The 16,974-nt window shown below is 46.3% G+C and overlaps 1 protein-coding gene across 2 annotated transcripts in view; it reads left to right on the forward strand.

Moving 5' to 3' along the window:
• The first annotated feature begins 2,309 nt into the window (after positions 1-2,309).
• ABCB11 (ATP binding cassette subfamily B member 11) overlaps positions 2,310-16,974 on the forward strand; it is an 80,294-nt gene continuing 65,629 nt past the window's right edge. Inside the window, exons 1-3 of one of the 2 annotated variants that reach the window (XM_039495623.1) lie at positions 2,310-2,393; positions 13,746-13,848; positions 16,005-16,026. In XM_039495623.1, the coding sequence (XP_039351557.1) occupies positions 13,773-13,848; positions 16,005-16,026 (98 nt within the window). In that variant the 5' untranslated portion in view covers positions 2,310-2,393; positions 13,746-13,772. The remainder of the gene's footprint in view (positions 2,394-13,745; positions 13,849-16,004; positions 16,027-16,974) is intronic. The other variant, XM_039495624.1, reaches the window with a different exon arrangement.

A 16,974-nucleotide genomic window follows, 5' to 3' on the forward strand; every position in this document is an offset into this window, starting at 1 on the left:
ACTCAGATCCTGGTAAAGAGGAACCCCTCTGGCAAAAGTAGCGTACATTCCATGGACTGAACTTCAATGGGATTTTGGCATTGAACACTCTCAGGTGCCTTTGAAAATCCCAGCCCTGACCATTCATGTTTTAGTGCTGTGGTTCTTTCTTAGTTCACAGAAATGCTACTTGAACTGAACCCAGAGAAAGCAATAGATTGGTTTTCTCTTTTCCAGCACATCTAAAGAGTGCCAGAAAGCAGTAATGTTCCAGGAAAAATGCTAGATTTGGCAGGTGCACTAATAGTAGTTTGGAAAACATGAAGCTGGACGTGACTGAGCACAAAACAGGGCCTGCATGTGCCAGAAAGCACTGAAAAAGTGGGAATATTTGAATCATAGTCAGAGATTTTAAAGCTGAAGGGATCACCAAATCATTGTCTGACTTCCTGTATATCTCATGCCTCCTACACAACCCAGAACCCCCATATTGGCCTCAACAACCAAATCAAAATATTATAGCCCACAGGAAATGAGACTATTATGTGCCACAGGCAGAGAACAGAAGAGACTGAGGTGCACCAATGCTCAAAGCCCCTGAAATGGCAGGAACTGATACATTGAGACATATACCATAGTAACCGCAACTGACCCACACCGCAGAGGTGAAAAAACCCCATATCTGTCAATCAGGCCTGGGAGGGAATTCCTTCCAGACCCCCAAATCTGGCAATCAGTTGGACCATGAGCATGTGAGCAAGAACCAGCCAGACAAAACACCTGAGAGAACACTTGGTGACACCTCTGAGCCCTGGGCCTCCCCATCCAGTATCCCATCTTCAGCTGTGGCCAACTCTGATGCTTCGGAGGAAATAGACAAAAAACCAAAACCAACCACCAACCCAACCAGAATGCACTGGGGAGAAAACTCCTTCCTGACGTCTGCAGGTGAGCAGCTGAAGGCATGAGATTTTTAGAAACATAAAGCATAAACTGGAAGGGACTCCTGCCCCCGTGCGCCCACCAAGCCCTGCCGCCTCCGCCCCCCATTACAAGCAATTCTATTCATGGCCAATTTCTACCCATTTATTCTTGTGCAAACATTGTCCATTAGCTAAATAGCTGTGCTCCCCGCATGGTGTATTCCTTTACTCATCGGCAGCACCCATCCAACCCGGAATTTCTTGTTTGTCTCCCCACAGATAGTCATGCTTTTATCCGCCGACCTGATTGCTTCCTTTTCAAAGATAGCAAATAATTTATCTGAAGGCTGGGTTCATTTTTCTTTTTGTTTTAAACCTTTACAAATATACTTAGCCTGCTGTGTATTCAAACATATCTAATTGGATAGTCCAGAGAAAGGATCTGTTAACATCTGTTAACTGCAGAACAAATCCCTGGCTCCCCTCAATCATTGTCTAAATAAGTAGAAAAAATAAAGGTTGTAAATCAAAATGTGACTTAGCGACTCTTTCATGATGAGGCCCAGTGAGGAAGTGTTTGAAAGCTGAGGGGGCTGGGGGTGACCAAGAGGACAGAGACCCGCTGAGGCTTTCTAAGCAAGATCACAGCAGGAGTGGCGGGTTGTCGTGAGGCTAATTGGCTGGCTAGCTATTTAAGCTTTGTCGTTACTGCTAAAAAAGGTGTGTTTTACTGAGGCTAAATAATGCCTATCTTGCTGTAAAAATCTATTGGAGGTGAGCCACCATAGTTTTACCATGAGGTGAACAAGGCAAGATCAATGACCAATGGGGGGATACAGCACCGACCTCGCTTCATTGCCTCGTGATAAGAACTACAGGGTGCTTGGCTTCACTATGATTTTACTGTCACATGTTAGTTATCTAGCTGTAGAAAACTCAACCTATTAGCCGTGATGACAAAACGTTAGCTCCCATGTCAGAGAAGAGGGAACAGAGAGCAAGCTTTTGGGTAAGGACCAAATGTTTATTCTCTCTGAACTTAACCTCTGAACCAGTTTGTCTATTACTCAGCAATTTTTTTACGGAACCAATTATTAAAGCTGAGGTTGGTGTTTACAGTGGAGACACTAACCTATTCTGACCCACATCATTGCTTGCCAAGTAATGCTATAATATTGTATTCCTATAATTTTAAGAGGTTCTATGTTTTAACCACTGCAGAGCGAACTGCTGCCCAAGTGCCTGACTTTGTGTTGTGTGATTACTTTAGTCAAGTTTAAACTCTCCATCTGATGTCAATGAACTGTAGCATGGTGACTGCAAGGTTACTGACCCAGGTGCAAATAGTCAATGCCCACTTAAAAAGCTTCAGACCCAGTTAATGGGTTAGAATGATGCAAACTGTGGCTGCAAATGGGTGTACACATCTTTGGCTACCTGCACTGAACTGAGTCCTTGCGGTTTCTTCTATGGTTCTTTCTTACATCTTTGGTGAGCAACAAATCTATCATATTTTTAATATTAGAACATAATAATCTGCAATTTACTGATTTAAAAAGTGACTTGTATTTTTGCCCCAAAATAATCTGATGAATAGTATCTGAGTCCATTGGTGGCTACTCAAGAAGTTGAGTCGCTATTTGGCATGCACACTAGTATTAATCTTTCAGAGCATTCTAGGCTCACATATTCAAAGAGCAAAGAATGATATCTATGAAACTTTTTGCAATGCTTATTTTCAGTGCTTATTTCTAATTTCTAGACAAAGGGCCTGATCCAAAACTACTGAAGTCAAGGTTTTGGATTTGGATTTCAGTGGGGTTTATATCGGGCCCTAAAGTTCCTTCGTCTAGAACATATTTTCCTTTGTTATTGTAATGTGATAATTTGTTTTAATGAACCTGGCTTCATTTTCCTTTTTATTTCCCTAGAGATTTTGGCTTATCAGAAGTTTAATATTTATTGATTGTTTGGCTATGGCAAAATGTCATTTCACTTTAATGCCATATCTGATACATCCTGTGCCATTAGTTGTTTCTGCACATGGTGGGGATAGAAATGAGGCTCAGATCTCTTCTATTATTTAATTCTGTCCTAATCCATATATCAGCTTCTGTAGTCTGCAAAGTTCTACCAATGTTCTGTAGCTAGACACCCAACCCCAAAAGGGCAGTCTGTTCTGGCACTCACCCAGCCTATTAATCTGGTATATTGATCTGTTTCTGGTAATCAGCAGAATGATGCTTGCTGAGGATTACATATTTTTTGGAGCTTCAGAAAGGTAAAAATGCGTATTTAAAACAATTGGTTCCTTCTTTATTATGATCATTCACAATACTACAGGAAAAGTCAGATCATTTCACAAGGTCTGCTATTAACAAAAACTCCACCGAGAATCTTTGCCCAAAGCCAGTAGCAAGAAAGAAAAATGACATTTCACCTTTACCTGTTGATTTTTTTTTTTATCATTTAAAGCAACCTTCTGTAGGCTTTATGCATCAGAATTTGGGGGTTGGAAGGTTTCAGCTGTGTAGGGTAATCTGTAGTTGGATTTATATCAACTGGCTGAATCTAATCTGGATCCTTAGGCTCAAGGTTCTGAGGTCACTGACAGGGGCAATTCATGATAGATATCAGCAGGTGTTTGGCTGGCAGCAAGCCAGCTACAGAAACAAAGCCCTTCCTAATTAAAGTACTAACAGTACCTTTTGCTCTCAGTGTAGTGACCTGGAATGGCATGTGAGCATCAGAGCAAGCAGGCTCTCTGCTTTAGAAAGGTACCAGATGTATTACACAAAACAATGTAATGACTGTGGTCTTGTGTATTCTAACACAATGATCTTTAGCTGACCGCATACATTTGACATAGGAAATGCAATACAACGCAACATTTGGGCAAGCATGTCAAAGGAACTTGTTACATGACAGTAAGCAGCAGGCTCAGTAGCAAGTGTTCACAGGAGCAGGGTCCATCTCAACAGGGGCGGCTCTAGGCACCAGCAAAACAAGCTGGTGCCTAGGGCGGCAAAATCTAGGGGGCGGCAAAAGGCTGGGGCCCCAGCTCCTGCCGCTGCGAGCCGAGGAGCGGCCCGTCCCCTGCAGCCGGGGGGGGGCGGCAGGCTGGGCCGGCGGCCCTGCCGCAGGCATGACTGCGGAGGGGGCGCTCGTCCCGCGGCTCGGCTGGACCTCCCGCGGGTATGACTGCGGCAGCTCAAGCGGAGCCGCCGGACCCGCGAACCGTCTGCAGCCGCGGGAGGTCCAGCCGAGCCACGCGGGACCAGCGGTCCCTCTGCAGTCATGCCCGCGGGAGGTCCGCTGCTCCCGCGGCTCCAGGGCGCCTCCCGCGCATGACTGCTTGGGGCGGCCAAAAAGGTAGAGCCGCCCCTGCATCTCAAATGATTTTACAGAGTTAAATAATATGGTTGCAGAGAGAAAGAGAGAGAGAGACAGAGAGGGAGTTTTTGCCTAACTCAGAATGGACTCCCTCACTGCAGGCTATGACATGTTTCTGAGGTGGAAATGCTTCATCATATAATTTTCAGCATAGGGCCAGCTTCACTCATTTGCTTTGGCTGCTTTCCACCAATCCAGTTAAATCAGGCTCATGGCTGCTTTGCAGTCACAGAGCTGTTGAAAGAAGCCGGAATGTGCCAGTGAATCTAGCCCCTTAGCACAATGCAGTTTCCAGGTGAGTTTTCAAATATGTAAGAATAGTGGGTATGAGCATTTTAGCAGAATTTGCTCACACAGTGCAGAAAATCAACTTGGGAATGAAGTCAGCATTACATAGCAGAACATATATTTTCACAATCCGGTTTTGCAATTCCATTTATAATTATACTTGTGCGAATATAAAGGTTAAAGAAACATTATAGAGTTTGCCTTTGGAAATACTGAATAGTCAACAAACTTTGTGCATTCAGTTACTGTTCTGTAAACACAGTGACAATACAAAGCAATCAGAGCTGAGGCCCAGGAACTAGTCCATTTTAATGCATTTAACTTAGTAAACAAGGGATTTCTTTTGCTTAGATCCATCTGCAACATCTAACCCTTTAGAAATAATAATCATAATGAATAAGCATGTCTGTTATTTGTAGTTTAATACCCTAAGCCTAACAAGGCTGATTGATCGTCATGTCTGAACAAAGTCTGTATGTCATAATGTAAAATAAAGAAGTAGTCGTTGGTAGTAGGCTTACTCCCTGTGAAACCTACATGATAATACGAACAGTTTCTAAGACCCAAAGGTCAGGGCATTAATGATACTATCTCTACTTACAGCCGGAGAAGTAGATGTTTTATATGCAAACAATGGCATGCTCTCTGGGGGCATAATTCCTAGTAAAATTGTCAGAAGTGATCACATTCTTTTCATAGAATATGTCAAATGAGTTTGCATGTTGTCTCTTACAGGTGTTGTTAATACAGCAACTGATGTTTTGGCTAATTTAACCCAGTGAATTAATAACTTTGATAAAATTATACTAATTAACAAAACTTTACCGCCTTATACATTTCTCCTACTTTTGTATGTGTTTGCATGTGTGTATCTGACATGCATGGGAGAGTTGGAAAATTGGGCAAATCTTAGGTTGTTTGCTGCTTTGTATTGACTTTTCCCCATGTCTGTAGGACTCCTGTCAAGTTTATCGGGACTTTGCATAAATGGAGGAGGGTCTGTACTCTCTGCGTAGCCTGGCTCTGACCCCAGAAGCTAATCAACACTTTTGTTACAAAGCATAGCTGTAGCCTGTGATCAGTGACACAGCTGCCCTGAGGAGTTTAGAGAACATAAGAACGGCCATACTGGGTCTGACTGAAGGTCCATCTAGCCCAGTATCCTGTCTTCCAACAGTGGCTTCAGGTGATTCAAAGGGAATGAACAGAAAAGGTAATCATCAAGTGATCCATCCCCTGTCGCCCATTCTCAGCTTCTCACTTTTTCTCAACGTACTTTTCTTTGGACTTTGGGACAGTTTGAAAAACTGCTTTCTGCTGGCCTCTTGTTTTAGAGTTTAAGGGTACGTCTACACTACAAGACTATTTCGAATTAACTTAATTCGAATTTGTGGAATCGACCTTATGAAGTCGAATTTGTGTATCCACACTAAGGACACTAATTCGACTTTGTGAGTCCACACTAACGGGGCCAGCGTCGACTTTGGAAGCGTTGCACTGTGGGAAGCTATCCCGCAGTCCCCACTGCCCATTGGAATGCTGGGTAGAGCCCCCAATGCCTGCTGGGGAAAAAAATGTGTCGAGGGTGGTTTTGGGTAACTGTCGTCATTGAACCGTCAATGACGCCCTCCCTCCCTGAAAGTGCCAGCGGGAAATCTGTTCGCGCCCTTCTCTGGTCGGTTACAGCGCGGACGCCACAGCACTGCGAGCATGGAGCCCGCTGCGATCATCGCTGCACTTATGGCCGTTGTCAACTCCTCGCACCTTATCGTCCACCTCTTCCACAGTCAGCTGCTGAGAAATCGGGCGAGGAGGCTCCGGCAGCGCGGTGAGGAGAGTGGCGCAGACCTCTCACAAAGCAGGGTACGCCGCGCAGTGGAGATCATGGTGGCAATGGGTCAAGTTCATGGTGTGGAACGGCGATTCTGGGCCCGGGAAACAAGCACGGACTGGTGGGACCGCATAGTGCTGCAGGTCTGGGATGAATCACAGTGGCTGCGAAACTTCAGGATGCGTAAGGGCACTTTCCTTGAACTCTGTGACTTGCTGGCCCCTGCCCTGAAGCGCCAGGACACCCGGATGCGAGCAGCCCTGACTGTGCAGAAGCGAGTGGCCATAGCCCTCTGGAAACTTGCAACGCCAGACAGCTACCGGTCAGTAGCGATCCACTTTGGCGTCGGCAAATCTACTGTAGGGCTTGCTGTGATTCAAGTAGCCCACGCAATCGTTGAGCAACTGCTCTCAAAGGTAGTGACTCTAGGAAACGTCGAGGTCATCAGAGATGGCTTCGCTGCGATGGGATTCCCAAACTGCGGTGGGGCTATAGATGGGACTCACATCCCTATCCTGGGACCAGCCCACCAGGCCAGCCACTACATTAACCGAAAGGGCTACTTTTCTATGGTGCTGCAAGCACTGGTGGACCATAGGGGACGTTTTACCAACATCTACGTCGGGTGGCCGGGCAAGGTTCATGACGCGCGTGTGTTCAGGAACTCTGGTCTGTTTAGATGCCTCCAGGCAGGTAGTTTCTTCCCGGACCACAAAATAACGGTTGGGGATGTGCAGATGCCTACAGTGATCCTCGGGGACCCAGCCTACCCGCTAATGCCCTGGCTCATGAAGCCCTATACAGGCGCCTTGGACAGTGAGAAGGAACTCTTCAACTACCAGCTGAGCAAGTGCAGAATGGTGGTGGAGTGTGCTTTCGGACGTCTCAAGGGGAGATGGCGGAGCTTACTCACTCGCTCGGACCTCATCGAAAAAAATATCCCCGTTGTTATTGCAGCTTGCTGTGTGCTCCACAATCTCTGTGAGAGCAAGGGGGAGACCTTTATGGCGGGATGGGAGGTTGAGGCAAATCGCCTGGCTGCTGATTACGCTCAGCCAGACAGCCGTGCCGATAGAAGATCCCACCGGGAAGCGCTGTGCATCCGGGAGGCTTTGAAAGCTAGGTTCCTCAGAGAGCAGAGTAACCTATGACTGTCCACTTGACTTACAGAGAAGCTGAACCTGAGCCTGTTTTAGTGACTGTTGACTTCGATCTGCGGTTACATACCCCGTTCTCCAGGTTTCCCCCTTCTAACACACGTTTTAAAATAAAGTTAATTGAACACTGATTATTAACAAAGTTTTCTTTAATTATGAATTCCTGTTCTAGGGTTGAAACATGGACGCAGACTGTGGTGGGTACGGTGTGCACTGATATACAGACCGCTTCTACACTAGAGGAATGACAGGCTCCTGCTCCTACAACGGTCTCTGGGGGGAGGACGGTTGCGGGTGGGTTTGCAGGAAGGGGTGGGTTTGCAGGAAGGGGTGAGGGGTGCTGTCTTTGGGATGGAGTTTGGATGCAGGCTCTGGGCTGGGGGTTGGGGCGTAGGAAGGGATGAGGGGTGTGTGGGAAGGGTGAGTATGTGTCCGTGGATGAGGGCTCTTGCTGGGGCTCAGGGCATCGGAGAGGCTCGTGGCTAGGGTGGAAGGGCATGGTAAGGGCAGCCTGCCTTGCCATTTGTGGATGGCAGGCGCTAGGACCCTGGGGCAGCATACACCTCCCAGACTGACCCGGGGCAGCATACACCTCCCAGACTGACCCTGGTGCCTAGTGACTGCAGTCTGTGTGTGTCCTGCTGTTGATCCTGCCCCCAAGTCTGTACCCTGGTAATGGAGGCTGTCCTATGCGATTAAAAAACCCCTCCCCCCCTTCACACAAAGTCTTCTGACAAGAAAAACGGGACGGAAACAGTGAATAACAACAAACTACTTTTAATACTCAACTACACAGTGGGGGGATGAAACTTGGATTTGGGACTGGGTGTTGCAGGAAGGGAAGCACTTCTCAAAGTTTATGGCATCAGAGCGGTGTGGTACATGAGCGCTATGCTGGGGTGCTGTGCCAGTTTTCACGGCCCCTAGCGCCCCTCCTTCTTGTTATTTTGGGTGAGGGGGGGACAGGACTTTGTGGCGGGGGATTGCAGTTGCAGATACAGTGCAGGGGGGCTCACTCCTCCTGCCTGCGGTCCTGCAGAACATCTGCAAGGCGCCGGAGCGTGTCCGTTTGCTCCCTCATTAGCCCAAGCAGCATTTGAGTCGCCTGCTGGTCTTCCTTCCGCCACCTGTCCTCCCGTTCGATGTGTGACTGCTGGTGCTGACATAGGGTCTCCCTCCACTGTCTCTGCTCCGCCACCTCGGCTCTGGAGCAGGCCATCAGTTCCGAGAACATGTCGTCCCTAGTCTTTTTCTTTCGCCGCCTAATCTGCGCCAGCCTCTGTGAGGGGGATGGCGGGGCAGTTCGTGAAAGAGCCACAGCTGTGTGATGGGAAAAAGGAAGTGATTTCCTTGAAAAGATACATGTTTGCGAACAGTGAACACAGTCTACTCAGTTTCTGTGAACAAGACCATACAGGGAACCTAGTCTCACGAGCTCTCAGGACAAGTTCGAGATTTCGGAATACGCTTTCAGTGGCTGCGGTCTTGCACCGGAGATCGGACAAGCGGGGCGGTACAGCTGAATCCGTTTATCAGCCAGGCCTGGTAAGCCCTAGACTATAGGCTGCTTAACAGTTAATGGGTAGCTGTGCCCTCCCGCAGAAGGCAATCTGGAAAGCATAAAGTCCGACCCTGTTCCAGCCCCTCGCGGCTGTGCCCAGGAAAGATCACTGTATGCTTTTCCTCTGCGGCCTCCAGCACGTGGCTGTTAAACGAAGGTCTTTGCTATGCAAAGTAAAACTCAAGCATTCACAGTAGTAACAGTACACTAATTGCCCTACTTAGATGCAGCAATCGCAGAACGACATTACCCTGAGGCGGGTCACTCGGGCAGAGAGAGAGAGGATGCTGAGAGACTCCCTGCACAGACCAGGACCGTATGCAGCCATGCTGGTCGAGGCAATGATTCCTTTCTACTTGAGGATGGCCTGGCGCGGAAGAGTGTGCTTCAACGGAGCACCACATAAGGCACCTCTCCCCAGGAACCTCCTGCGGAGGCTTTTCGAGTACCTGTACGATAGCTTCGTGGAACTGTCCCAAGAGGATTTCTGTTCAATCCCTATATGTGTGGACCTTCTTTTTATATAGTTTTATATGGACAACTTTTTAGCTAGTTTTTATATAGTATATATTCCTGTTGTTTAATAAAGAAATGTTTCCATGTTTATAACACTTACCGACTGATCCTTCCCCTGATTCTGAGTCCGTGTTACCGGCCGGGGAGGGTTGGTAGGGGATCTCTGTGAGGGTGATGAAGAGATCCTGGCTGTCGGGGAAAGCGGTATTGTAAGCGCTATCGCCTGCGCCGTCCTCCACAAACCCTTCCTCATCTTCCCCATCGGCGAACAACGCCGAGGAACTGCCCGTCGACACTATGCCATCCTCAGAGTCCACTGTCACTGGTGGGGCAGTGGTGGCAGACCCACCTAGAATGGCATGCAGTGCCTCGTAGAAGCGGCATGTCTGGGGCTGGGCTCCGGAGCATCCGTTTGCCGCTCTGACTTTTTGGTAGCCTTGTCTCAGGTCCTTGATTTTCACGCGGCACTGCGTTGTATCCCGGCTGTATCCTCTGAGTGCCATGGCTTTGGAGACCTTCTCGTAGGTCTTTGCATTCTGTTTGTTGGAGCGCAGCTCCGAAAGCACAGACTCATCGCCCCACACAGCGATCAGATCCAGGACTTCCCGGTCTGTCCATGCTGGGGACCTCTTTCTACTCTGGGATTGCATTCTGGGGTCTCCTCTGCTGGAGAGCTCTGCATCGTTGCAGGTGCTGCTGAGCTCGCCCCGATGTCCAACCAGGAATTGAGATTCAAACTGGCCAGACAGGAAAAGGAATTCAAATTTTCCCGGGTCGTTTCCTGTGTGGCTGGTCAGAGAATCCAAGCTTGGACTGCTGTCCAGAGCGTCAACAGAGTGGTGCAGTGTGGGATAGCTCCCGGAGCTAGTAAGTTCGATTTGCATCCACACCTAGCCTAATTCGACATAGCCATGTCGAATTTAGCGCTACTCCCCTCATCGGGGTGGAGTACCGAATTCGAACTAAAGAGCCCTCTAGGTCGAATTAAATGGCTTCCTGGTGTGGACAGTGCACGGTTAATTCGAATTAACGCTGCTAAATTCGAATTAAAGTCCTAGTGTAGACCAGGCCTTAGACTAGTTAGTTAGTCCCCACAACTGCTAGCTGAGGAACTGTTGTGTATTTTCACTGTGGGAGTGGGTGAGTCGTCTTCTACAAAATAATTTTAAACTGCTAGGAATTTGTGCTTAGTTGTTTTCTTTTTTTGGGTGGGGGGAGGGTTGCATGTATATGTTTATGAATTTAAAAATAAATTAGATACTCTCATGTGAATACTGGGCTTTTGCAAAATTTTCTTTCCATGCGCCTAATCTGAAATTAATGGAAAGACTGCCAGTGGCTTCAATAAGCTTTGAATCAGGCCCCATGCAGGGGAGGGTGAATTTGTATACAGCAAATTCCCAACCCCTGTGACATTTCCTTTAGTTGGCCAAATCCTGGCTTTACATGTTTTCTCAAAAGTCCCCCTTTTCTTCTGCATGTGTAGCTTGTGACCATTTTTAACTAAGATCACTTTTCCTTTTCCAACAGGACTGCATTTTTTTCCTGTTGGCCTGTAAATTTTTCATGTTACAGACAGCAGTTTTTCATCTTGTGATTTTAATCTAAAATCAGGTGCAACAAAGCTTAAGTGCCTGCTTGCCCACCCAACATTTGACACCACAAACCTTGGCTGCCCTCTGAAAAGATGGGGGGAGAGGAGTCTGAATTATATTTGCCTTTGAGAAAATAATCTTTATACGAGATTTTGTGCTCATATTATCATAAAGGTATATCATACACAGTCTACAAAAAGAGGATAGACTTCTGACATTACAAGCATTTTTTGTTTTCACTTGTGGCTTTGAAATCAGGCATAGTGTGTGGCTCCTGAAGCCTTGTTTAACCCAGCTACCATGTCTGCAGGGGGACTAAAAATTATAGTTGTGAAGTGTGTGTAAAAGAAGAGTTTTCTTCACAACACACCTTATTACAAGGGGTTATTTAAAATTCACAGGTTTAAATTCTTTGGGGGTGTAAATGGATACAGCTCCTTTAATTTCTCTGCAACTTTACATATTTATGCCAGGAGACAATATGGGCCCTAGCGTGTTTGAAATCTTCTCTTTAATCATTCTAGAGGAAGAAAATATATAAGCCTTTTGTGGTGTTTTAGTTAATTTTTGATTCTAGCAGATCTCTTTTCCCCACAAATGTTAATTTTATCCCCTAAACATATTTTAAACAATTATGCACCAAATTCTCTCCCCCCCCTTTTAGTTTTTCTTGTGATTGTTGAATGCAACACTTTGTTTCTAGGAGTATCACTATTTATTGGCTAGTGGATTAACAGTCCCAGTCCACACATCAATATCCCACTGGCTTTTCTTCTACTTAAGAAAGGTGGATACAAGTACCAAAAAGGGGATATGGGCAAGGTTCAGAGGAGGAGAGGCCAAAAGGAAAGAGTCAGGGTGGGAGTGAATGGTTCTGAAAGGTGGGGATGAAAGGAAGGGAATAGACAGGAAGTGGCAGGATTTATACAGGAAGTGACTTCAACATAATTATCTAGTGATCAATCTCCTATTTATCCCTCACTCTTGATTTGACAGGGAGGAGTGTCCTTATATTTCTTGCATCCTACTGTAATTTAAGAGAGAAATTGCATCACAGCTCCTCCTGCTTTTACGTAACTGCCACTTCATGGATTTCATACAGTGCAATAGGCAGGTAAACAGCCACAGTGGAAAAGGGAAGTATGAAGAAAAAACCGTTTAATACTAAGACATGTGAAGACATAAGCAAGTGGCAAGAGGGAAACCTATATACACAGTAGAGAAAGAAGCCAAATCCATCAACATGACACTCAGAAGCCTGAACAGACCAGCATAAGACCGAAATAAATGGCAGAAACAGATAAATGCCCTATGCACGAGAGGGCGTGGGAGGATTCAAAAAAAAGAGAGAGAACAGACAAGTGCAGGACCAGCCAATGGTGCTGCAGAGCTTGGGAGAGGTGTGCTGCCATTCCTAAAGGGGTGAGGCCTAAGAGAATGCAGCCGCAGTGGAGGACTTCAGGGACGGGTTGGGAGGATTCCATGTGTTTGTCCAGTGGTTTCCAGGCCCTGTAAGATGTTCTGGATGCTACCTTTCCTGCTTTATCCAGCCACTGGTTCACTAATCCCAATGAGATGATGAGGCAGACTGAGGACCCTTCAAAACCCATTCAGAGTTTAACCATGTTAAAACCTCATGCAATAAACTACCCAGAGGTGTGGGGTGTGTGTGTAACTTAGCCTGAAGCATTGTTTCTGCTAGCATGACTGGTAAAGATAAATCCCTGCTTGTATTGTTTAGGCAAACTGTGCTACAACCATGCTAGCTAATCAGGGCCAGCTTTAGGCCTATTTGCCCGATTCCCCGGAATCAGGCCCCATGCCTAAGAGGGCCCCGCGCATTAGGCGCCTTTTTAATTTTTTTTACTCATCCCGGCGGCAGTCCGCTCCGCCGGGGTCTTCGTCGGCCCCGCTCACCTGGCCAGAGTGCAGCAGCCCCACAGCCCCATGACCCCGGCTGGAGCTCTAGCCGGAGCATGGCAGCCTCACGGCCCTGTGACCCCGGCTGAAGTGCGGTGGCCCCACGGCCCCGGCCGGAGCGCGGCAAGCCCCTCGGCTCCCCTCCCCCGGCCGGCAATCGAAGTGCTGCTGAAGACTGGGAGCGCGAGCGCCGCCCAGTGAGTACAAGCCCTGCCCCCAGGAATCGGGCCCCGCACTTGCTAAAGCCGGCCCTGCTAGCTATAATCAAGTTGGGGAAATCCTTGCTGAGTAGCGTCTGAGCCATGCTCAGCATGCACTGTAATATTTCACTCCTTTTGAAAGACTAACACTTCAGTCACTGATAGTTAAAATGTGCTTTTGTTTCAGCTATCTTCACTATCTGTAGTGTCATTAGACTTGTAGGACTGTATTCTGTTCTCAGTTACACTGGTGTAAATTCAATGTGCTTAGCAGAGTTACACTGGAACAACGTGGATGTAGCTGAGATCAGAATATGGCCCGTACAATGTTGTCTTATCATTTTAAAAGACATTACTATGATGATACTTTTTGCCTTTTCAGGGTTTCTGATTAAAGGAGCAAATCATCATGTCCAATCCTGTTGTTCTGCGCGGTATTAGGAGATTTGAAGAGGATAACTACATTTATGACTCAGATGGATCATGTAAGGCATTTACTCTTTAATCAGCTTCTACTTTAATTTCAATTGCCTGCGGAAAACACATGCCATACTAGATATTGCAGCTCGCATAATTATGGGCATATTTTATTCAAAACAACTTTTTGTTTACAAGCCCAGAGCAACAATCCATGTAAGTGGATGATCTCTTCTTATCTGCCTAGCTATCCACAGTATCTGTCTATATGTCCCCATCATCTGTCTACCAAATGTAACTAATCTATCTAGATTTTTATACCATGATCATCACCATGGTATCTGAATAACTCCATTGACTTCAATGGCCTTTCAGCAGAGATGGCTCTGGCATTCCTCTTTACGTTTTAGAACTTACAATAAAAGCTGAAACACCTGTGTCCTGCAGATTTCTAGGGTTGATTTATTATATTTAGAATTTCTTTTAAATGTGTGACCAGCTCTTGCTTTCCTCACCCTTCTCCAAAGCTTCCTTTCTCTCCTCCTTCCACTCTTGCTTCATTTCTCCTCTTCAAGCTTCTTTTTTTTTAAGTGCTTGTTAAACACCAAGCATCTCCGTTCAAATTAAACAGGAGGTGGTGGCAGGAGGCTTGGGGTGTTAGGTGAAGATGAGGAGAAAAATGAAGAGAAGCTGCTGAACATCTTGTCCCTGACTTATATGTTTCAGTATAAGCAGGTGGAAAATTAAAAGGACACTAGATATTTATATTTAATTGAAATTGCAAATGGAAGCAAGTTAACAGGGTAAAATAGTAACTACATATGCAACAAGCAAAAGCAAAGGCACATCATAAGGAAATACATGTCCCATACATGACCTCTGGATTTAAGCACAAAGCCCACACTCATAAATTCCCCCATGCCAGGCCCAAGATGCAGTGGAAATACTGTGCTTTCATTGGGAAGTGTGGGGTGGGCAGGCCGCTGAGGCCCTGGGTGCAGGGAATTCTTTGCACCCTTTGCAATGTGGCACACAGCTTCGCAGTGACCATGCAGAGCAAGGGGCATGGAAGTGTCCATGCTAAGTGCTGTGTTGCTGAATGATAGAGGAAGTAAGAGGATGGGGCTTTTCTATTCAAGCTGCAGCAATAATTGGTTGAAAAGTAAAACATGATTCCAGTCCATGTTAGGACCTAAAAATGGGCAGTGGGTTGCCAGTGCACTGGAAAACTCTAGAGATATGCACTGACTCGCCAGGGGCATGCACAATGACTATTCAACTCTAACAACTCTGTGCTCCCAGTGGTGTTGCTGTCCAGAGCTAGTGCTTCATGCTGTGTCACACAAAGTGACTTGTGCTAAATATTTTGAGCACTGATCCTTATAGTAAGGCCCCCCCAGTGGGACCACTGTCAAGACAAGCTACATTTTAGGGCCCTCATCCTTGACAGCGTCTCTTGATGCAAAGGGTCAGATTGTGGCTGTCAGGCCGTGGCCTGAGTTGCCGTGGAGGCTGAGGTGCTGTACTGCAGCCAGAGTCCCCAGGTGGAATTCTGCCTCTCTAAGTCACAGTTCTTCCAGGGGCTTCCCAGGAGTGGACATCTGTGTGACAGCTCAACCTTCCTCTCAGGGGATGGAGCAGGTACTCCTTTCTATGGACTGTCAGTGCTGCTGGCAAAGCTACAGCCCCTCCCCTTTACAGCCCCTTTCAAGTTGCTGGCACACTGTACGTGACCATGCCACTCATCAGGACTGTGACTGACAGAACCAGCTGGATAATAGTGAACATTATTTACCATCAAATTATTTGCCACTTGATGGGAATATGCCCCAAATAATGTATTGAGTGAATAATATTCAGTCATGTATTCGTGGTTAATTATTCAAGGGGAGAATGACAACATTAGCAATTAATTCATTATGTGCAATCAGGGGTGCTGGAACAATTTGTAGAGAAGGGGTGCTGAGAGCCACTGAACCAAACCGTAAACCCTGTATATGATGGAAACTGCACCCCTAGCTCCAGCATCTACATGTGCAATGAATTATTTCACCACCATTAGTGCCTGGTGCCTGAGGTGCTGTATGAGTGAGAGGAGTTTCCTTGCATTCGGGGAGGACTGGGTACCTTGGGCCCTAAGGTTTATTTTGAGAGTGTGTCTGTTGGAGACTATGCACTTTATCAATAACTATTAACTATGGTTTGTATTTATTTCCCCCTACAGATAACAACCATAAGAAACCAGAGTAAGTCCTATAGTTGCTCATTGATCACACAATCATTATTTGTTTCTAGAACTATCAAGTGAAAAATGTTATTAACACCTGACATTAGTGCATGTATGGTATTTATGGTATTTGAGATTCGGACATGCACTTTGCTTCTGAAACTGCACTATTCGATTCAGCTGAGGCAGGCTAAAGCAATCTTTACAGAAGAAGTGAAGAGAAGTGGTGAAGATGTAGAGTAATGGCTGCAAAATATCAGGGTCTCCTTCAGCAAACCCCTTTAATATTCATTTTGTGTCTGTTCGAACCACACACACACACACACACACCCCCAACCACCCAGCGTGATTTGGCGAATAACATTAACAACATAAACTTCAGAACTTTTAGAAATATGAGACTAGAAGTGAAAAGGATTCAGTCCAAATCATTCAACAGGAGAGGAATTGAGATTGAAATGCAAATTCCCAGCTATTCACAGGTTAGGGTGACCAGATGGGATGAAGAAAATATCGGGACACATTGGGAGGAAGTCCCGCTGGCGGAGCAACAAAAAACCCCAGGAGTGCGAAATAACAGGGCAAACGCCTAAATATCGGGACAGTCCTGATTTTATGGGGACGTCTGGTCACCCTATCACAGGTTGAAAGGTCATAGAGACCCCAATCACTCTCTGTGTCCGACAAGAGCATGTGGGGAACATAACACCTCTACGTTCCTTGATTCTGGAGTTGCTCTACATCAGATTAGACATCCTGAGAGCTTCTGTAATTTGCACCCGTTCTTCATGGCCACAAAGGGAATCACTAGTGTTGTTTTATTTTTTGATTTAGTTTTTATTGTAACAGCACATCTCACAGGACACCAGACCTAAATTCAAGCTGCCCCTGCCCTAGTTACTAGTGGTTTCTTGAAACGAACAGAGGTCGTATATGGCACACACATGTCACATATGTATCTTATTTA

Source organism: Mauremys reevesii, linkage group 11 (assembly GCF_016161935.1).
Source record: "Mauremys reevesii isolate NIE-2019 linkage group 11, ASM1616193v1, whole genome shotgun sequence".
Taxonomy (NCBI): Eukaryota; Metazoa; Chordata; order Testudines; family Geoemydidae; genus Mauremys; species Mauremys reevesii.